Genomic DNA, 23,246 nt, shown 5'->3' with positions numbered 1-23,246 from the left:
AAACGAGTCCCCCTTATGCTCAGCAAAATATGATGTCATATTTTATATATTTTATAAATTATATATATTTTTTTAAAAAGGCATTTTACGCAGGTACATTATAAATTCACGTTTTTTTTAATCACATTTCATTTGCAGCAAAAAGGACACAATCAAGCATCAACAGTTCAAATGTATTTTAATCATAACAAAAATCAACCATTGACAGTGGGCATTGTACAACAACAGTTCCTGAGTTTTTACACAAATCATGAACACAAAAAGAGTTTGAAACAACACTAGACAGTAAATACTGTACTGTAAAATGATCAATTTGAACAGCTTATTGCCTTATTTACAATAAGGTACTGGGGGGAAAACATTTTAGCATTTATGTACAATATTGAGGCAAAACTGGACAATATGTCCAATATCTACAACCAAAAAAGTAGTAACACACAGAAGGTCACTTATACACAAACAGCACTCTGTAGTCTTACATTGCCACTTTTTAATAGTAAATTCTAAATTTGCAGCAAAGTGGGATATATAGTATTCAGATCCACTGGGTAACTTGTACATGTAATGTTCTCATTTGTAGCTATGCTCAAGGCGGATAAATTGTGCCTCATGTTATCTGATATCCTGTTTTCAATTTGCTATTTATTGCCAGTACAAATTCAATATGTACAAATACTGCTTTAAACCCATGGCCACTTGGAAAAAGAAGAAAATAACACAATGTTTCTCACGTGAGCACAGACAAAACACAAGACGACTTCTGTAAAACAAGTTCAGTGTATTAAAAAAAACCGTTAGAAAAGAGAATTAGTTTCAAAATTTGTGATGGAATGTTGCCCTCGCCACCATCATTTGGCTAAATGTCACAGTTTGGAAGTGAATGAATGACTTTACTGTCTAGTAGAAAAATGTGGGAAATAAAAAAATAAATTCTACAAGTGAGCGGTGGCTGATGAAAGGAATACTGAACAGTCAAATATAAAATCTGTCAACGCTATAAAAACAAACTAGTGTCACAAAACCATATAGAACATTACTTTGGCAAGTTGGTTTGATTTCGGTGTGCATCAGTGTGTGCCATGTTACAGCTTGAACTTAACCGAACGTGCCATTGTTGTTGCACATTAACCTCGTCGTCACTTCTACTTAGATGTCAGATGATGAATGACGACTTGTGGCGGAAATGTCCCTGAAAGAAGAAAAAAATAGTACTTCAGTCTTGAGACATGCATTTCTTCCTCACAATTTCAAAGTTTCCAGGTGTCTTAATTCATCAAAATATCCCAAGGATCAAGAATTATCAGTCTTTTTAAACAACGACTGAAATTGGACTGTTTTGAGGGCGTGGTCCTCTTTTATGGAAATGACCCACTGCTCAACCTCCCTCTCTCTACTGCAGGTCAATGCAGTTAATCTTTTGTTACCACAACAACCGGGGGCGAAGTTAGGGCCTTGCGGCAAGGCAAGCGGCCACTACCTGCAGAAGCGAAGCGGCACCCAAGAGTGTGACGAAAAAACCTAGTGCCTATAAAGGCAGTTAAGTCATTTATTGTATTTCTACTCATTAAGGCAGCAGGGTCTTGATCCGGTAATGTAGCGCATGCGGGAGAGAGGCATCGCCTCGCTTACCCTCATCAACAACTTAGCTGAACATTCAAGTACGTGCCACTTCTCAGAAGCTAACGACAATCTTGTGCTTACAATGCAGCTCTGCTTAGCTTGTGGCTTTGGCATGATTGTGCTTGCCTGTACTCTGAAGTCATGGGCAGAGAACTCGACATGGAGGCGGTTTAGGTAAATTAGTCAACCTGTTAGTCAAACTGTTACTTCACAATCCGTCAAAGTTCTGAACAGATGTCTTCCACATTTTTGAAAAAAGGCCCCCTCTAACTTTAGCATATGCTCAATTTTATACCTCATCTGCATCGCCATAGTCGACTCCATCATTCTGTGCCGGCCAAGTGAATCTGTAACAAAATAAAACATCATAAATGCACATCTTGTCAACATGGGAGTGAACAGGTTAGTATTAAGACACTCACTCGTTTTCATTGTGGCCTTTTTTGGTGGAGAAGACGCGTGGAACGCAATGCCAAATGCAACCCATCACAGAGATGACCGCTAGCACTCCGCCGACAGACTTGAGGACAATGTTGAGGACATTGACGTCATCTGTAAAAAAAAAACAAAAACAACAGTATAGACCTTCTGTGTACCAATATACAATTAAGTTATTAGGTACACCAACAGAATCTAAACAGATCATGTTCATCATGCTCTTTTATGACTGACGCTTTCAGCATCTATTTTAGAGTATTATTGTGGTTGTAGTTTTGTGCAGAACTGCAGCATCAAGTGAGCCGATTTTAATATTCTGGTTATCTCAGCTACAGATGGGGCAAAATACAGCGGCGCCTTGAGATCCATGTTTAATTCGTGCCTTGACCATGCTCATACTTCAAAAACACTTTTCTCAATGGAAATGCCATTAATCTGTTCCAGCCCCCCCATAAAAAATGTGTAATGTGTTATTTCAATGAGGGAAAATAGCACTTCATAATATTGTATTCCATAAAAACATACAGTAATGACATAATCAAACAATTAAGAATTAAACCATAAAAACATACAGTAATGACATAATCAAACAATTAAGAATTAAAGAGTTTGTCACATTGCATTAACTGAATGCTGCTCCTGATGGTGTGTCTGCCTTGGCCACATGGGGGCAGTATAAGACAGATGGATATACTGTTGCTTAATTACATTACGATATGATGACTCTCACTGGCGCAAACAGTCCTGCCTGGATGCAGCAGCCAATCATACTACAGCAGGGCGTGTCCTGCTTCATGGGATTTATAATCGCGCCTCAACACTTCTCTTATCTCACCAGTATGGCACTAATATTACTCGTTATATGCAAAGGATAAAGGGTATATGAATGTGAATATTTAGATTGTCAATTTACATATTGCTGCACAGTTTGTTTGTTAGATGTAGCATTATCATTAAGATATTAGGCTGAAAGGCTACGTGACGATTGTTTCAAATACACAGTGTAATTCTCTTTGTTTTTGTTTAGTTTGACGGTAAACGTTAAACTGGGAGTGACAACAAAGCTTGAATCCTATTCTTTGATGAAATCTTCACTATTTGCTTTTGTAAAGTGTGTCTAGTTCACTACCAATATACAGCATTCATATCTCTTGAGCTCGCTTGTCAAAGCAAAAAAATCCTGAATGATGGCTCATATCTTGAAAAACTTGCTCAGTCGGGTCACTCATATCTCAAGGCACCACGATATTACAAACAGTTGCTCCACTATAACAGGTGTCAGCAACATGGTGCTGGCGAGCACCAGGTCGGCCCCAAGTATCACATGAGTAGCCCGCGGGCCTGTTCTAAAAATATTCCTGGAACATTGTGATTTATTCGGGATGTTGTAGAAGTCCAAGTTTTTAGTACTGTTTCTTATGTCGACCCAATGCATTTTAGAGTGGCCTTTTACTGTGGGCATCCTCAGGCACACCTGTGCAATAACCATTTCTGTCAAATCAGCATCTTGTTATACCGCACCTGCAAGGTGGATGAATTATTCTGGCAAAATACAAGTGCTCAGTACCACAGATTAAGACAGATTTGTGAACAATATTTGAGAGATGTGTGTACATTGAAAAGACATAGATCTTTTCAGTTCACCTCATGAAAAATGGGAGCAAAAACAAAAGTTTATATTTTAGTTCAGTGTATTTTAGCATTACACACACGATATGCTTGTGTAAACCATTACAGAAACATAAGTAAATTATATTTCAATTAACACTTGGTGCTTAATTTAAGGCGACTGTGGCATAAACCGTATATTATGGACCTGATCTAATAAATATGTTAAGCACTGTGTAATAATGAATAACCATTTGCTTGATAGGTGATATGTTATCATACATTTTGTATTGGCCCTTGGAGGACTTTATAAAACCCAAAATAAACTTTGCATTAGATGGTGCAGGTGAACCTAATGAAGTGTCCAATCAAATAGCTGGTAAAATCTTTGGTCATCATGCATGAACGAAATGATGACAAATGCATGGTCACAGACAACCACAACATATTCAAATGGACATCTTATGGATTATAAGTGTGGCTGCTCCACTAAGTGGAGAACTGATGAATTATGTGCAATATTCCTATTTAGAACTATACTCTTCGTCAATAGTATCTGATTCTGCTCTTTTGCATTGCATCACTGTCCACGTACTAAATGCCCACGTTTTCCTCATAGTTGTCCAAAGTGCAAACGCAATCACACGTCACTCACAGACTTCCATCCACTGGGAGGGACACTGGGCGTGACCTGCGTCATTCATGGCTTGGCAATAGTACTCCCCCGCGTCTTCCTTCCTCACCCTGCGGAATTTCTGAGGAGAAATGTCAAGTCAGTTGAGTGACACTCGGCTGCACTGTCGGCAAATGTAAAAAATGTCTCGTGTCCAGGATTTACATCAGAGCACACACAACTATAGACAGGTTTGTATACGAGCGGCTGCTTTGGCCTATACGCTTAATAAACAAAAATAATTTAGACTTGGCTTTTACTGGGGAGGGGAAAAGTTTCTTCCTGCATAAGTGAGAAGGCATACAATTGTCCAAATGGACTAATTAAGGGATGTGTTGTACCAGGCTTCCGGTGTCCGTGTTAATGGTGTATGTGGCGTTGATAAACTTGGGCGTGTTCTTGGGGTCCTGGGGAAGCTCCTCGTTGTTGTGGAACCAGCGGTAGATGGGTGCCGGGAAACCCTCGTTCTCCAGACACCGGAGCTCGGACGATGTGCCCACCGTGACCGCCTCGGGCACGCTGCATCGGGGCACCACGGGTTTCACTGTGCAAAACATACATATTTCGTGTTGATTTGTGTCAACGCAAGACTGCTATGGACCTTTTCAGATTGTTTGTTAACAATAGGCGCTAGGGTGCTTCCAGGTAGCAGAAAGTAAAAGTGATTACCGCTGACCTGAACTGAAACGATGACAAAAACCCATTGTGCTCGAGATTGCTCCACCAGGTTTTTTTTTTTTAGATTTACTTAAAGACCCTGTTAAGTGATTTTGGTGTTATGTTTCTAAATACATTAAATATGTTTGAACTGCTGAAAACATGCAGGTGCAAAGACTGAACAATTTAGTACTGTAGCATTGAACTGTTTTTTACTATTTCAGTTGTCCGGATTTTTTGGGTGGGATTAAAAAGATCAAATCCACACTTGGACTTTCGAGCATTAGGTGGACCTCCCCACTATACACACACGTAGATACAATTGTTGGTACCCCCCTGTTAATAAGAGAAAAACCTACAGTGGTCACAGAAAAAAACTTGAATCTTGTCTATAATTTTCTTGTCAATCATTTTCTTTCTGATCTCCTGAGACAACTCTCTCCTTCACTTCCTCTGGTCCATGTTTAGTGTAGTAAACACCATGTCACCATACAGCACAATAATTACTGGTTACCCTTTTAAGTAGGCCGACTGAATGACTACAAGTTTGAAGACACCTGTGACAGTAATGAGTGGAGACACCTGGTTTGAACATGTCCCCATGGTCAGATTATTTTCAATCTTTTCAAGGGATAACATCATTTTTGTCAAGGCCTGTTTCATTAGTTGTTGTTTTTTAAAATTAATAATTCTGTTGACCCAGAATTCAAAAGAAATGTCTGATTTTCAAGTTATTTTTGTGATCACTGTGGGTTTTTCTTTCATTAACAGAAGGGTACCAACAATTTTATCCACGTGTGTACTGAGCGCCGTCATTTTATCAGTAGCTATTCGGTGCAACTGCCGGTTCCTTAGTAATAATAACTTGGCCCATTTCTACCACTAGTAGTGCAGTTAGTCGTCGAGCAACGCCTACAACCTGGAAAAAAAATCATATTCTCTGAAGTGTTGTGTGTTATTTTCGATACAGTGCCCCTGTTGTGCGGAGCCATGTACACATAAGTGCACGGAGCAAGGGATGACAAATTGGACGGCCCAACCGTCGGTACGCGAGCCCGTCCAATTCTCCACACGAGCAAACAAGGTGGCTAAACCAGGGACAGGGTCATCTAATATGTCACTGCCTGGCTTGGTGTGTCGGTGTGTGGGGGTCCTCATGACAGACACTTCAGGGAACGTTAACTGTTTATTTCACACAGCAAGACGTTATTCAAGGCAGCCTGTGGCTCACGTTGTGTGTGGCTCACAGAGACACATATTGGATTGACAAGTGAAGGTCGAGCAGGGCGTGTTTTCAGCGCATTCAGCAGACACAGCCACAGCATCCTACAGCTTGGAGGTGGTGTCAATGAGTGCTTCATTTTATATACTTGGAGAATTTTCTATTTATTAAAATTTGGCAGGCTTATACCATCACTCTCCACTGCGGTGTGTCAAATTCATAACATATTTTTATTTTCACGTTACAGGGCCTTTAAAAAAAAAAAAAATCGAAATTAATCCAGCGGACCCTGTGGGCGAGGAGGATAAATAGAGTGTCTGTCGTAAATAGTTGCACAGAGAAGATTCCAAGTCTGCCCAGCGATGTACTAGCCACTTCTAAAGGGACAGACTGGGAACCAAACCTCCATCATTGGGTTTGTGGAAGACATTTTCTCAGATATGTAATATTATATGTTTGATTGGGTTGCCTTTGAATAATTTAGCAAAACAAAAATGCTTGCCTGCTAGCAAACGTTAGTTCTACTACATGATATCCATTAAGCCAAGCAACAGAAAAGTCAATTAGCTAGTTCTACAATGATCATGTTAACTACGTCTGAATTTCCACCACATCTGTTTTTGAATCAATTGGCCTGTTTAAAGGTAAATTTCGACTGGTTGTGTGTCTCCCTTGGGAGCAATTCACCTCACGTAACATCTTTTCCACTGAGACTTCACATATTTAAACTACTGCGGTAGAAAAGAATGGTAAAATAATTGTAATAATTGTGGTCAAATGACATAGAATGGTTTGTTTAGTATTGGTGCCATCAGCACTGTTGCTACCCGGAAGTACGTGTCATATTTTACACTTGTAAAAGTTACAAATGTTAAATTCTTACTTAAAAATGTAGTTAATAAAGGATGGTGACAATCTGAGCCTGGAAAAGATTAATTGTATTTCTGTTATTTCCTATGAGAAAAATTGCTCCAAAAATCAAACAATTTTGTCCATTGGCGTTTGACCTTTAATGAGACTTATTATGCACCTTTTTTTCCACAATGTTAAGTTTTCAAAATACCTACAAAATCTGTCCCTCCCCCACCCCCTCCTATTTTTAAATGTATTTTTTTTTGCCTTGCTGAATTCTGTTTGGAGGGAGCGGTGCTGTTTTATTAAAATTAACCACTGCTCAACCAATCACCCTCTTAAGATATTTTCACTCATTGAGGCAGTACTTCATCACTAAGCCGCTGAATGACATTAGTCAAATTCAGCATAGCGGATTTGAACATGTGGTGTGTCGGTTATGAGCAACTAGTGATGATGCTGCTTTTGGCTAACGCTAACTTAGTGATTGGTGTGACATGATTGTGTTTCTGTGTAGTCTGTCCAAATTGCGAGATCTTCGCCCAGCCGAGTTGCCAAGTTCCAGGCTGAGAAACTCAGTGTGGGGGGCGGTACTATGTAAATCTGCATAATTGTGATGTCACAACTTGGCAAAATTCAGAACGGCTTGCTCACAGACACATTTTGGGAAAGAGGCATCTGACAAAAAGATTTCCTTGTTTTTTTAATTTCACATACCTCTCACTGCAAGACTAATGAGAATCTCATCAAAATCCCTCTGATCGTCGATGGCGGCCACCTCGCAGCGGTACTCGGCCGTGTCTGCGCGGGTGGCATTGAAGATCACAATGTTTGCCGGCTCTCTGAGCTGCGCCCTGTTCTCCAAGTCGCCTTTTGAGAGGAGAGAGGGAAAAAAACACCTTACAATGGCTGATTGAAAAACACAGCACGACTCGGGTCGGGTCACAAACGGAATTCAAAGCAGAGTTCTCTCGGAGCGCCTGCATTCATTCTCCTCAGCTTGCGGTGTCACTTCACCTGCTATCTTCTTTTGAAAGTACACGTAGCTCGGGATGCCATTCCTAATCTTCTTCCACTCAATCCTTGGGTTGTTGGTGGAGATGGACTCTATTAAGCAGGTCAGCTCGACGGCTATGGAGAGGAAGGGAAAAAAGGGCAATGCAAATTGGAAAGAAAAGCTACTTTAGCTAAAATAGGTTGCGGCAACTTACGCTCAAACTCATTTGCCCACACGATCTTGTCCGTGGTCCGGAGGATTACTGCGAGCGATGATGGGATGTGGACTGCGGAAAGACAGGAGAAAAAAAAACACTTAATGCTGAGTCACCCTGATGGGAGTTTTCATTAGCAGACATTAGCAGCTGGGCAACTCGCATTATAAACAAGAGGATTATCATGATAAACACACACACACACACACAAGCTCACTGCGACGAGAAGTATTAAATGCTTCTTATTTCTATCCAAGAAGATTAACCCAAAACTGAGTGAGCGTACACACAGCACGCTTCCACCAAGTCTATCGCTTTCCTTTTTGGTGGTTAATTGGATAATAATGCGCCTAGCAGCGGTTCGCGAGAGGGGAAGCGCCGAATGTTCAATTGCCGCTCATAAAAACATAACGATACGGCACCAGGCCATAAATATTTTGGTGGTGACGGCCTTTTACTATGCTGGCTTTTCTTCAGACGTAGGCGGAGGTTAGAGTGCTGACTTTGAGCTTTACGGGTAGATGCATTTGTCAAATGATTAGGTACGGACACAGACGCACTCACCGGCACAATCCAGGAGCTACTGTATATCAAGATGTGCTCACCTTATTTTGCCCCAGGAGAGGAGCAAACCATTAGAAATATCTCTTTGTATGATGCATGATACAATTACATTAATAACCATATAGCCTTACAATGGGCAGGTGTGCCTCATATTGTTTGCAATAGTTGGGACAAACTATCAACACGGATTGCTCTCTCTGGTAATAAATTATCTGTACACTACAGCCAATATGATAAACACTGTTGCTGTCCAATGAAAAACACGTAATGTTTCTCCACATTCTTTCTTTTTTTGTTCTTTAAAGTAGCAACACAAAGAAAATCTGTTGTTTTTTCTGATAACAATATAAAAGTTACCAAATTTGGTGATACGGGCTTTGTAGTGGACAGACTGGATGGGATAAAATTGATCAAACGTACTAATTCCTAAAGTACTACTAAAATTGCTGAGGATTTCCTTATAATAATTTGACTTTATTCTCCTAAAATTCTAACTTTATTCTTGTAATAATGCCACTTTATTCTCCTATAAGTACTACTTTATTCTCATAAAATTACACAACTGTTCTCGTAATAATCTGACTTTATTGTCCAAAATCTAAAACTTTATATTTGTGACGGTGACCGACTGGTTAGCACATCTGCATCACAGTTCTGAGGTCCCGGATTCAAAGATTCAAAGCCTGCATGGGTTTTCTCCAGGTACTCCAGGTTCCAAAAACATGCATGGTAGATTAATTTAAGACTCTAAATTGCCCATAGGCGCGAATGTGAGTCTGAATGATTGTTTGTTTATATGTGCCCTGCGATTCGCTGGCGACCAGTTCAGGGTGTAGTCCGCCTCTCGCCCAGAGATAGCTGGGATAAGCGCCAGCACGCCCGCGATCCTTGTGAGGATAAGCTGCATGGAAAATAGATGTATGGATGTTTTGTCCATTGTTTCCCCAGGGTATGGCTTCAGTACTTTTACTAGTTTTTTTTGTACTTAAGTACTGATACCAGTACTTTTGACATCTCTGGTGGATTGCATGGAATTGTTTATTGTGTCTTGAAGCAGAAGCGCCGTTGATTCACTCTCAACTAATTTGCTGTCTCAGAACAATTATCACTTCAGGCATGATTCTGCGCAATATTATATTGCTATGGAAACAGGACTTCAGAAAATTCGGAGAGGTTCATTGTTGATCAAAGAAATGTCATCAAATTGCAATTTTATTAACCGGGTGGGTTCGGTGCCTACTATGAATTAGAACAGCATGGTGTTACTTGTGGTTAGCACATGTGGCTCACACTTCTAAGGTTTGGGGTTCGAATCTCTGCCCTCGAACCCCTGTGTGGAGTTTGAATGTTCTCCCGTGCTTGCAAGGGTTTTCTCCTGGTAGTCCGGCTTTGTCCCACATTCCAAAAACGTGTGTGTGAGGTTCGGTGAAAACTTAAAATTTTCCGTAGGTGCGAATGTGAGTGATGATGTTTGTTTCCCTACGATTTGCTTTCCCAACGTCAGCTAGGATGGAGTTTGCATGTTCTCCCCGTGCCTGCGTGGGTTTTCTCCAGGTACTCCGGTTTCCTCCCACATCCCAAAAACATGCACGGTAGGTTAATTGAAGACTCTAAATTGTCCGTTGGTATGAATGTGAGTGCGAATGGCTGTTTGTTTATATGTGCCCTGCGATTGGCTGGCGACCAGTTCAGGGTGTAACCGGTCTCTCACCTGAAGACAGCTGGGATAGGCTCCAGCATACCCACGATCCTAGTGAGGATAAGTGGTGTAGAAAATGGATGAATTTGCCAAAGATTGTATAGGTTAGCGTTTAACTAAAAAGGTTGTCGAAAAGTATGCCTCAAACAAGCAATATAGAAAATGGATGCATAGAATTTAGATAAATGGGATGGACAAAATATGAAAAACAATGCGCCATGAAAGGCCTTTTTTTTCTTTTAAACTGCCCTCACTTGTGTTGGAAATGCCCCTTTTCCACTATTATCTTATTCCGCATCATATCAAGACTAAAAAGCACACACATGGCTGATCAATGCATCCTCAATGTTTCACACGGCCTCGAGGTCCAAGTACATGAGTGCGGTCTGCTGTTCACTAGCTGGAGACTTTGCGGCATGCAGATAGGCCACAGGAAGCATAACGTGCGGCCTGTTATGTTAATAGTTAATCGGAAGAAAGTTAGAAGACCGCAAAGAGGAGACCAAGTCTGATGTTGTAACATGACATGAGAACACACCAGACCAGAACTGCTATGTGATGTCAAGTTGACAGGCGTGCTGCTCTCTTGACAAACTGAAGCATCGCTGCTAAATAATACATTTGCGTCAGCTATTGTTTGTACACCCTAAAATATAATAATGGCAGCTTCCGGTGCAGGTAAACACCTTCACATTTTAAATGTATGCAGATTGTGAGCAATAAACAAAAAGTGTGGGCGCCGCATAAAGCAGAAGCGCAAATTACTTAACCGTGCTTAAATGTGCTGCATATTTAATCATCATTCTTGTTTGGCCTCGGGCACACAGAGCATACAGTAACTCTGAAGATTTTAGCTGTCCTTGCTTGAGTGGACTCCTCAAAGCAATCTGTGTTATTTAAGTAAATGCCAACTTTTTTTTTTTTTTTTTTCAAATAGCAGGATGCTTCGGTGTCAAAATTGGGGGCAGGAAGAAAAGGTGAATCCACAAACTAGGCTGATTTAAATATTACAATAGTGCACAATTAAGGTCTATAATATTGTTATTGTAAAATGTTTACTTTTTATCAAAAATAAATCTTGTAATAAAATCTATTTTCTACTGTTGCAATTTTCTGCAAAAAAAATATTCTCTGAATATTTCCACTTTATTCTCAAAAATGCATATGGTGTATGTCGCATGAGTATGACTTTCTATTTTTAAACAACAAAAACACTTCTTTAGTTAATTTATTGTACATCTCTTTCGATGAAATAAAATTGCGACTTTTCCCACTCCAAAAATATTTCTACTCTATTCTTGTAGAATTACAACTTCAATGTTGCAATACTACAAATTTCCTCTCATTCATTCTTACAATATTACCAGTTGCAATTTTTCACTGTGAAAAAAACGTTATTGGGGCCATCACCCACCACTGGGGTGGCCGCGCCCACCGGCGAGAATGACCGGCTTTCTGTCTGAGGCTGCCGCGGCCACCCCTGAATATTACGACAGTACTTTATTCTTGTGAAAGGGTTAGGGTTGCAACTATTTCTAAAGGTTTTTTTTTTTTTTTTTAACTTATATGTCACAAAATCGCCCCTTTTTTGTAAAATGTGTGGGTTTTTTTTAAACTAAGATATTCAAATTCATCCACTGAGCTATATTTTTTTGTCTATTTCGACGAGTCGCAAAATTAGGACTATTTTTTGTGAAAAGTTCAAAATTTCAAAATGTCATTTTTTTGGTCACAATAGCATGACTTCTTCATAAAATGACAACTTTAACATCATTGCTGTTATTCAAAAATGTATATGGTAATGCTCCTGGATGAGCAGGAAGCCGAGATGAGAACAGGGTGAGAAAGTGTTCACAAATGGGGTCATTATAAATTTGGTGTGGTGAATGTTTTCACAATCCGCTGGGCCTTTAACCATTGTCTGTGGTGATTCTTATGTGGATAAGAGCAGGGCACACATGGGACTTAATAACCCCCCTGCTAGGTCATGACGGAATCCACACGCCCACTGGGGTTCGGATTAAAGACCCCAAAATGGAGGCTGAAATTAAGACAAATAAAAGCCTCGTGCAACACAAGACATTCCCTTTCCTTGTTCCCCTGCAGCTTTCTGACTAATTCAGGTCTTTATTCAAAGCGGCCCGTTACCACACGACATCACTCCCCTCGCCTCCGAGCAGGGCGCCACCAACATGCTCTCGCGCGCACACACGCACGCGCACACACACACACATACGGGGGCCTGTGGGAGCGATGAAAACATGGCTCCTGCCCGAGCAGCAAGTCGTATCAATGCGTCGCTGTGCGCAGATGAGACGTGACTCCCAGGTCTCGGCTTCTGTCTCCCTCGCTGACTTTTCTCACCCTGAACATGGTGGTGGGGGAAGTGAAAGCTATTTTTACTCCAGTTGTGACTGGACATCCCGAGAGAAACAAATTGAGCTTGTCCAGCAAACAATGCCCCTCACAATTTGTGGATTATCCTTTAACAGCTTCATACGTGGCGGGCAGGCCAGAGGTGTAGCATTATGGCTTATTAGTAAAACAGCTACAGTACAAAGGCATGAGGTACTTTCACGAGTAAGAGAAGAAAAGCATAACATTTGTGGATTCAGTGCTTTCACATAGCACTACGTAATGGGTTATTCTGCACATAAGAAACACCTTCATTCAATTAGATCAATAAAACACGCTTGACGCTGCCAGAGATTCTAATAGGTCGAATCTGTTGAGTCAATAAACAAATTAAATAGAGTAAATTGAGAAAATAGCTGTAATGTTACAATTATAAAGTCGTAATGTGATCAATAAAAATGATCTAATGTGACGATAATGACAGTTGTAATATTCCAAAGGTCACAATAGTATGAGCAGAAAATTGTATGTAAGTAGTAACATTACAATGTTAATGTTGTCATGTAACGGCAATATAATCGTAATGTCATGAGAATTAAATCCTAATGTTACAAGAATAAAGTCGTAATGTTGTGTTACAAAATGAAGTCTTAATATTATGACAATCAAAGTCGTAATGTAATTATACGATGCTTATCTCGTAAAATTTTGACTTTTTTTTCTCCTAACATGAACAATAAATGAACTTTTCCGACTTATATTCTCATAAAATTGTAACTATTTTTCTCCAGGGCTCGGAGTTAACTTTTTAAGCACTTGCTTGAAACCTTTTGCTTGTCCGTGGCAAGCCAAAAGGTGCTCTGTCCTGAGTTGTGTTAACACATCTAGATGTAAATACCAACCCAAATGTCTTCAGCATACAACAAAAACAAAGGATTCTAAGGACCTTCCTGTTCCAATACTTTTGGAGGGGACTGTATTACTGTGCAATTCTATCCCCATCGATCCAATGTTTTCATTTGTATACAGTACCTCCAAAACGCTATTGTTGCAGCAATAATCATGCTATGCTCACAATAACAAAACTGTTCATTGAGAAATTGTCTACTCTTGTCTCTCGGCGGCGGCGACACACGTAGCTCCAACTCACGGAGTATCCCGCCGGTGGCGGTCGCCGCAGGCCAGGACGCTGACTTTGCGAAGCAACTGATCCCGGCCTGTGGGTCTGCGTTTGCTGGGACAGAGGCCGGCGTGAACAACAAGGCGCCTCCATCTCGCCCAGTTGATTGTGAACGCTCTGATGGAGTAGTAGTACGCCATAGTAAGTTGCAACACTAACGCACTCCTCTCAACGCTGCGGTCACGGGGGCCAGTCAGCCAATACGTGTATTTCTTTAGACTTACACACATGGGTCACATGGGTTACGCGTTTAATCGGGTGCGTTTACGCTCAAATGAGAAGTGAAGCCCTCTAGCAACCTGCCTAACCGGCTTGGCTTTGAACAGACGGCACATTTTAAGCACAACAGCTCGTTATTTTATGCCACTTTTAATTTCGCAATATCGTGAATATTGTGACATCCCTAGAAATGACATTTGTTTTTTCTCAAACGCTTGCCCGATCGGGAATATTTGTATGTTTTGCTGGCTTTCCCTTAACTATTTTTGACTTGCCCCGCCCGGGCAATCAGGGATCGGTTAACTTGGAGCCTTGTCCTCGAGGATTTCTTTTTCTCTAAAATGCCAAACAGGACTTTTTCTAAAAGAAAAAAAAATCTGAATGTATTCTCATAATAGCCCTGCGATTGGCTGGCGACCGGTTCAGGGTGTACCCCGCCTGCTGCCCGAAGATAGCTGCGATAGGCTCCAGCAGCCTGCGACCCTAGTGAGGATAAGCGGTAAAGGAAATGGATGGATGGATAATATTTCAATGCAATCTCCACACCCACCCCCAATACTACGGTACTACATTTCTTGTAAAATTGTGACTACTATTCTATTTTGGTTTCTCATAATTCTCATAATAACTCATACATTTTACTATTAGTCATATTTTTTCACTTTCCGACCCAGTAATACTTGAGGCCTCAAAATTGTCAGTACAACACTCGCATCTAAACAGGAGTTCACAACATTCACAGACAGATTCTCCCACCCAACTGAAAACATGATTGAAAATTTTCCTCCTGGTTCATCACGGAAATGCAGTCAAATGTCCGTCTCTAATCCAGTTCATTGTTTTTATTGAGGTTGTCACCCTTAACAAAATGTAGGCCGTGGGAACGAAAGTAGACAATGTAATACTAAATGCCATAAGGAGCGGAGAATAAAAGCGAGCATGCGACAATGGTGTCTCTGTGGCACAATGAGGGTCAGCAAGGAGACAATACTGGAGAATGACCACATTAATCCCGGGATGTCTTAATCCCTGTGTTCTTCCAGTGACTCGTCATACAAAGCGCATTCTGCTGTGTGGAGAAACGTGCATTCGGATAGTCACGTCCCGCAATCCTCTTACGCGCCAAAATATGAAGGCGGCTAAAAAAAGCCCCTTTCCCAGACATTCCAGCAGCCTCGGCAAACATGCGAGCAACTGGGCTATTGGGATCCACTCTGTGAAAACAACTAGTGAGTTTAGACCGTGAGCATGTTGTCAAAAATACTTGAGGGGGATGAGAAAGGAAGTGTTATTCAGCCCCTTTTCCTTCAGTCACGTAATCTACAATAATGCAATGCTCACTGTTAAAACGTTGAAGTCATTCTTTGGCATAAATACTATACTCCCTTTATTTTACCCTCAAGGGTGATGATGACTTCACCATTAGGATAACTACTGATCCCAAGAATGAGAATATTCACATGTATCATCCTGATCCCGTGGGGACAGCTATCTTGTTGGGGCAAGTCACTTACTACACATTACAGCAATATTTTACCAGCCGTAACCATAATCTCACCAAATATTAACATTATGCTCATTACTAAATTAAGACAAGGTAACAAGCATCCACTGCAGCATGATTGTGACATGCGTGTATCAGAGTGGTTCCGCAAAAATAAACCTTTACTGTCAGACATCTGCTTCCAAATTTATGCTTACTGTCAAAATTTTAACAATCGTTTTTTTAAATATATAGTAACGACAATCTGCTGCATCATGATTTTGACCAACCTGCGCGAATCAATCTGAATCGGTTCAGCAAAATTAGATGCTTATTGTCAGACATGTGCTCCTAACTTCTAATGCATTATTAAAATTAAATGCAATTGATTTGTAAAAAATAAAGTAACATCAATCTGCGCCATCACTACTTTTACATGCAAACATCAGTCAGTTCCTTAAAATTAAACATTGATCATCATCTTATAACTTTATGTTCAATAGCAAACTAACTGCACTTTTTAAAAATAGAATTACTGCAGTCTGCTCCATTACAATTGTGATGTGCAAGCATCGTGATGCTTCCACAAAAATTAACAGCACAATAAGCTGTTTGGCAGTGGCAAAGAAGATTTGGCAAATCTTTTAATGGGCGCAAACCACATACTCAGCTGTGCTGTTCATCCCGCAAATGCGTGTTCCATACAAACGTGGCACCAGGCTTTCTAACGGTATAGGATTTATTGCCAAGAAGCATTGTTGCAACAAATAATCTACCAAACATACATTTTCTTACTTTGTGTGCTATTTTAAGAATTGATGGTCATTATTAAACACTGATTTATTAAAACTACTATCTGCTCCACCATTGTGGAAACCAAAAGAAAATGAACCAGCGAGTTGTGGATCTGCCGATTTTCCAAAAACAATATGTAACTACAGCTGCGAGCAGCTATAATCGGGCCATCTCACCCCGGCCCCGTTGGGGTACTGGCAGTTTGGGGTATTGGCATGATGGAGTAGGGTCCACAAATGGCCCCCGGGCCATAGGTTGGACACCACTGCTGTCAGAGAAGTGCAAAGCTGTGTCAAAGGTTATATTGAGTAAATGCGGGCCGCACAAAAACGCAGGACAAGCAGCAAATGGTCCCCGTGCCAATGGTTGGAAACTACTGCTACAAATAGCCCCTGGGCCGTAGGTTAGGTATTAGTGTAGTATTGTACTACATAAGGTATCACATAGTTATAGTAGTATGCTTACATAATTCTTATGTGCATACTACATCAGGGGCAAAATGCAACCATTTAGGGGCAGTCTGGACTCCTCCACCGTAAAACGGGCTGCACAAAAATGGAGGACGGGCTGCAAATGGCCCCCGGGCTGCAAAAATGTCGGAGAATTGCAAAGACATGTCAAAGGTTACCTAGAGGAAATGCGGTCCGCACAAAAATGGAGGAGGATGCCCACAAAAGACACCCCCCCACCCCGTAGATTGGACACCACTGCTGGAGGACACGTGCAAAAGTATGACCCATGCAAATGTTGGAAAAAGGGGCGCAGCTGTACATTGAAAAGGTAATAGGTCACTTCCTGAATATGGGTTGTAATTAAGTTGTTGTTCGTGTCGGGGTGCTACACGTGTCCGCATTTCCGTAGGTGTAGGTATAATTCTGGTTCTGGTTCTGGTTCTGATTCTGATTCTGATGAAACCTGTAGGACAAGTTCGCAAAAGTGTGACACCTGTAAATTATCCAAAAGTGTACATTTACAAGGTTGTAGGTCACTTTCTGTTGTATTTAGGATATGGTTTGCAATGACAATTGCCAAGTATGGTAGGTGTAGGTGTGACGTACCACAAATAGCTTTTTGATTAACTGTATGGATTGCATCTGCAAGCATGCGAAAAAGGTCGAATGGTACATTTACGAGGTCCCAGGTCACTTGCTGTTGGTTTTAGTATATGCGTGTTTTTGTCCTTCTGGGGTCGATACAAGTGTGAGACGATTTTTGTAGCTCTAGATGAAACGTACCGCGAATGAGACTTTGATCAAGTTTAAGCATTTTCGGTTTTGTGGCAAAATGTGAAATGAAGTTTGAAGCCCCGCCCCTGTCATATAGTACGTTAGATTAAATTAAATTAAATTACAGAGCAAGATTGAAGGGAATCACATGAAAGCTGTAGGAGGATTTCGCAAAAGTATAAACCCTGCAAAAATGTGGACATTTTGCACTTTTTTTCCTTCAAAGGGTCTTAGGTCACTTCCTGTTGTGTTTACGATATTGCTTGCGCTGACTTTTTTGTGCATCTGGGTCTGCGTTATATGCATAGCACATTTCGGAGTCTTAGGTCAAACGTATAACCAAGTTGTCCTTTGATGTAGTTTAGGCATGGTTCTAGGGGACACTGTTGAGCCATTTTTTGGTAATCGCGCCAAAAAACCTACGCGCATGTTTAGGGCCCCAAAAATGCCCTTATTTGGAATTACTAAAATAAAAATAATAATAATTTCTGTAGCTGCTCGAGCCCTAATAAAACATGGTTTCATTGGTTCTTTAGCTACATAGTGCAAAGAGTATATTAACAATATCAGAAAACATGGCAATACTCCAAAACTAGCGGAGCATGTAATTTCATCCATCCATCCATTTTCTACCACTTATCCGAGGTCGGGTCGCGGGGGCAGTAGCTTTAGCAAGGATGCCCAGACTTCCCTCTCCCCAGCTACTTCATCCATCTCTTCCGGGGGGATCCCGAGGCGTTCCCATCCCCCCAGGACACGCTGGAGAGACTACGTCCTCCAGCGTGTCCTGGGTCGTCCACGGGGTCTCCTCCCGGTGGGACGTGCCCCCTGGAACACCTCACCAGGGAGGCGTCCGGGAGGCATGCGAATCAGATGCCCCAGCCACCTCATCTGGCTCCTCTCAATGCGGAGGAGCAGCGGCTCTACTCTGAGATCCTCCCGGATGACCGAGCTTCTCACCCTATCTCTAAGGGAGAGCCCGGACACACTGCGGAGGAAACTCATTTCGGCCGCTTGCATCCGGGATCTTGTTCTTTCGGTCACGACCCACAGCTCGTGACCATAGGTGAGGGTAGGAACGTAGATCGACCGGTAAATCGAGAGCTTCGCCTTTCGGCTTAGCTCCTTTACCACAACGGATCGATACAAAGTCCGCATCACTGCAGACGCTGCACCGAGCCGCCTGTCGATCTCCCGTTCCATTCTTCCCTCACTTGTGAACAAGACCTCAAGATACTTGAACTCCTCCACTTGGGGCAGGATCTCATCCCCGACCCGGAGAGGGCATGCCACCCTTTTCCGACTGAGGACCATGGTCTCAGATTTAGGGGTGCTGATTCTCATCCCAGCCGCTTCACACTCGGCTGCGAACCGCTCCAATGAGAGTTGGAGGTCACGGCTTGATGAAGCCAACAGAACCACATCATCAGCAAAAAGCAGAGATGCGATACTGAGGCCACCAAACCGGACCCCCTCTACGCCTCGGCTGCGCCATAAAAGTTATGAACAGAATCGGCGACAAAGGGCAGCCTTGGCGGAGTACAACCCTCACCGGAAACGAGTCCGACTTACTGTCGGATATGCGGACCAAACTCTGACTCCGGTCGTACAGGGACATGTAATTTCAACATAACCATAATTTCATCCGCGTAATTCACAGGCTTAAACTACTGGAAACGTGCGATGAGCACGTCATCGACAGCGTCATCAGTAGTCTGATAATTGAAGGCTCTACCTGTCAGTGCGTTGATTCACACACGGGTCAGGAGTTCAAACCCTACGGATGCAATCTAGCGTTTGTAGACACCAGCCAACACACCGCCGGCTTCCACTCAGCAAGATGACCACACACGCACACCAGCACATGCACAATACATCACCCCAACACCGTCCGCATCCATCTGCCCGACCGGTTGTTCTAAGCGGGGTTGATGAGACGTCACCACTCGCCCTGGGACTGATTCATCTCGGCATTATTAGTTACCTTACATTGCCGCATGCAAAAACAAACATGCAAACAAACAGTGCACGACAAGCTAGAATGTTATTTGTTTTTCTTTCTTTTGTGCATTTGTGTCATCGAAATGTACCATAATGTAGCCCGATAATATCTCGGTGAAGCGGTGTGTGGCTCAACAGCCGAGGTTCTTCTCATACGCTCTAAGTAACAATTCTCGCATCTCCAAAACCATGGCGTTTCATGTTTGTTGAGTCATTTAACATTGTATCTATTTTTCAACACTTTGGATTGGCCAATAATTTGTTAAAATAAAACACACATGGGACTGACCAAAAGTATAGATTTGTGGAAAAAAAATATGAAACATACCACATTTCGGACCAGCACCTGCGATTTGTACACGTTTTTGTTGTTTTTTTCTCGCAGTCCCCATTTTTGGGACGCATAAATGCTTTGATGCAAAGCCATGACATCATTGATTTTATTCAACGTGAGCTACGCTGACTTACATTAAAGTCAATCTACTCCATAGTCATTTTGACCTGCATCCATCTGATTCTGTTCGGCAAAAAAATGTCACGTACACGCAACTACTTTCATTATTAAAAATATGGCATTTGGTTTACGAAACTACTAAATTAACAGTTGCGACGCATTCATATCACCCTGTACTGCACAACACATTCTGGGGGGTAAATAAAAGCCACGAAATACACGAAGTCCCCTGACACACGCACAGCCATTATTTACAGTTGTAGTGAAGTGAAGCAGCATGGACGATCTACTTACACATGAAGGCGCACACGACGAGCCAAAGTGACGGCGCACACAAGGCAGATGTTGTCCTCCCGCTCCTCGCCATCGCGACCGACATTGCAGCTGACCAATAACCGCGTCACGTGCGATAATAACCCGCAACAATTAACAACGAGCTCGCGTCCCCCCAGCGGCCGCCTGCCGCGAACTCAAATCAAGTCGAGGAGTGAAAGCGGAACTACCAACGTGCACGCCGACGCACGAAAGAGTTGGTCACGTAAAAGAGGCGACGTCATTGCTCTCTTTGACGAACGTTCAGTCCCCCGAGTTAGTAACAATGCGTAACCGTCGAACGTGTCTTTCAACCTTATTTTTACGTCGAGCTAACTTAGCGGCGGCTGGGCTGCTCCGAATGTTAGCTGAGTGAGCGGCTGCCGCTCTACGAGCGTCCGTAAAGGCGACACGAGCGTATGTGCGATGTAGATGGAGGTGGAGGGATTTACCGAGGCTGGCGCACAGCACACAACACGCCATCAGTCGCACAATCGCCATCTTGCGGCGCCTCGTTTGTCGTTCACGGCTGCACACGCGCTCGCCACCTCGCAGAAGGTAACGGCGAAGATGTGTGTGTGTGTGTGGTGGGGGGTGGGGGGCGCAGAAAGAGAGGAGGAGAGCGAGAGAGAGGACTGGTGGATGTTGCCATCGACCAGTTTCCATAGCTACAGTGCGTGGAGGGTACGCCCTGCGCTCTGCCTCGCAGGCACCAAACACCTGCTGAATATCGTAAGGTGTGTGGATGCATGCATGGACGGACATATGGACAGATAAGATACTTCATTCATCCCGTGAGGGTAGTGTATTTGTCCTAGCAGCAGTATTCGCACATGGTCACTCGTATTAATGTAGAAAGAACTACAAAGGACAAATCAAAAGCAGCATCGAGGAGGTATAAAACCTTTTTTTTAAATCAATCCAAGCAAGGGGAAAAAAATATATAAATTACGATGTTGCATATTGGTATGGGGTACGCGGACTCCCCCCAGTGGTACACGAAGGAATTACTGAATTAAATGCAAATTTAAATCCAGTTTTATCTTTCGTGTACAGTACTTTTAAAAATCTTTTTAAGTACAGTATGTTTTTTAAGTACAGTTCCATTGTATTTAACTTTCAAGTGCAATATAATACGTTTGTATTCAATCTTTTAAGAACAATTTTTAAACATTTCAGTACATTTTATTTCGCTTTTATGCTTTCATTATTTAAGTACATGTTTTATTCTATATTTAAGCAGAGTGTTAATGTTCAAACTGTGCATAATGTCACAGTGGCTTACAATAAAAAGTACAGGTATAATCTTTAGGTATACAACCACTGCCTGTTTTTTTTGATGAACACTTTGGCCTGCTACATTATTGTATTTTAATATTGGTCATAATGCTGGTACTTGGAGAGATAAGTATTTTTTTTTTAGATGGTACTTGGTGTATTTAACCCCAAAAGAATATATAGCCTACTTATGGAATTGTAATATTTGTGCAAATTGGGAAGTATATTATTGACAGTGATATAAATGATCAAATGATGAATTATTATTATTAATATACACCTAATGTCCAGTGTATGAAACTGTTGGTAGGCATAATATGTCTGCTGAATATTGCACATTGGCTGCTTGGCGGGGGGAGCTGAGCTGAGCGAGGAGTGTCGGCAAAGAGTGTATGTTACTCGGCATTGGTAGCTAAAGTTGCTTGCTTACTTTGAACTTTGCTTGTGGCGAACAGGAGCGACATCAATTACGCTGTGATTGCAACATCTATGATCGAGGCTACAGACCTCCTCTTTCATCTATAACTGCTCTTCATACAACAAAGAGCATGTATGAATGTATGTATATGTCTTTTTGTCTATAGTTTGTTTTTTATATATTTTTTTGGGGGTGACAGTGGCCTCAAAGCAGTTTCGGCCCACCTGTATGTGTCACATATATTGTGGACTGACAATAAACTGAGACCAAGAGGTGTGTAGTAACGCATTACATTTTCTCCCGTTACATTTACTCAAGTAACATTTTCGATAAACTGTACTTGTCAGAGTACTTTAAATGCACTTTACTTTTTACTTTTACTTGAGCATTTCTGGAAAGAAGGATCGATACTTTTACTCCGTTACAATGATCGACATGCCGTTCGCTACTTTTATTTATCCATTCTTGCATGTGTCTTTAGACTATCTTCGACTTCCGCATAGGGCGCCCGTTGCGCCAATCAAACGGGATCACTTATGTCATTTGACTTTAATTCACCAATCAGACGACACAAGGCAGTCACATGACCGTGCACATAGCCTTCACGACTCAATCAAAATGACTCATTTTGGGGAGGAAAAAAGAAAAACAGCCGCGCGAGTGTGTTTACAGACCAAAAAACAACAGCTTTGTCATGCAGCTCTGAAATTGTGATTGCCCAAACTTGGATATTTCAGCCCACTTCTAACTTGAGAAAACACCTTGCGGTAAGTTGCAGATGTTTTTGCTGTTGTTTTGGCAGTGGATGTGGCAAAATTAGCACACGGACACACACAATCACTACATCTGGTCAGCAAGCAGTTTCTTCATTAAGTCATTTAAGTGAATAAAGCAAATAGTGTTTCTGTAGGGCCCAATGAATGTGTTGTTGGTTTTTTCCTGTTAAAAATTGAAATTGTGGCAGTTTCCCTCACATATTTT

The 23,246-nt window shown here is 41.8% G+C and overlaps 1 protein-coding gene across 2 annotated transcripts; it reads right to left on the bottom strand.

Annotated features, from left to right (window-relative positions):
• Window positions 1-161: 161 nt before the first annotated feature.
• On the bottom strand, window positions 162-21,540 carry jam3a (junctional adhesion molecule 3a). Of its 2 annotated transcripts, none has more exons than XM_061781183.1 (9): window positions 21,022-21,540; window positions 8,282-8,353; window positions 8,088-8,201; window positions 7,788-7,940; window positions 4,681-4,883; window positions 4,322-4,421; window positions 2,043-2,172; window positions 1,916-1,967; window positions 162-1,189 (listed from the first exon to the last, which is right to left on the bottom strand). In XM_061781183.1, the coding sequence occupies exons 1-9, from the start codon at window positions 21,332-21,334 to the stop codon at window positions 1,154-1,156; spliced, it is 1,173 nt and encodes a 390-aa protein (XP_061637167.1). In that variant the 5' UTR covers window positions 21,335-21,540; the 3' UTR covers window positions 162-1,153. The 2 variants fall into 2 exon arrangements, with proteins under 2 accessions (XP_061637167.1, XP_061637168.1); XM_061781184.1 differs by lacking the exon at window positions 21,022-21,540 and adding an exon at window positions 20,552-20,968.
• Window positions 21,541-23,246: the final 1,706 nt, after the last annotated feature.

The sequence above is a fragment of the Phyllopteryx taeniolatus genome, chromosome 8 (assembly GCF_024500385.1).
Source record: "Phyllopteryx taeniolatus isolate TA_2022b chromosome 8, UOR_Ptae_1.2, whole genome shotgun sequence".
Lineage (NCBI taxonomy): Eukaryota > Metazoa > Chordata > Actinopteri > Syngnathiformes > Syngnathidae > Phyllopteryx > Phyllopteryx taeniolatus.
Note: the sequence above shows the minus strand (reverse complement) of the source record. Positions and strands in the feature narration are given on the sequence as shown.

What these genes read in the sequence shown, in the direction of transcription:
- jam3a (XM_061781183.1), bottom strand. Translation starts at nt 21,334, where the DNA reads ATGTCCGTCCATGCATGCATCCACACACCTTACGATATTCAGCAGGTG. An exon ending in GTGGGCAAATGAGTTTGAGC is followed by an intron (nt 8,202 to 8,281) that starts GTAAGTTGCCGC and finishes TCCTCTCCATAG; the next exon opens with CCGTCGAGCTGACCTGCTTA. An exon ending in CTTTCAAAAGAAGATAGCAG is followed by an intron (nt 7,941 to 8,087) that starts GTGAAGTGACAC and finishes TCCTCTCAAAAG; the next exon opens with GCGACTTGGAGAACAGGGCG.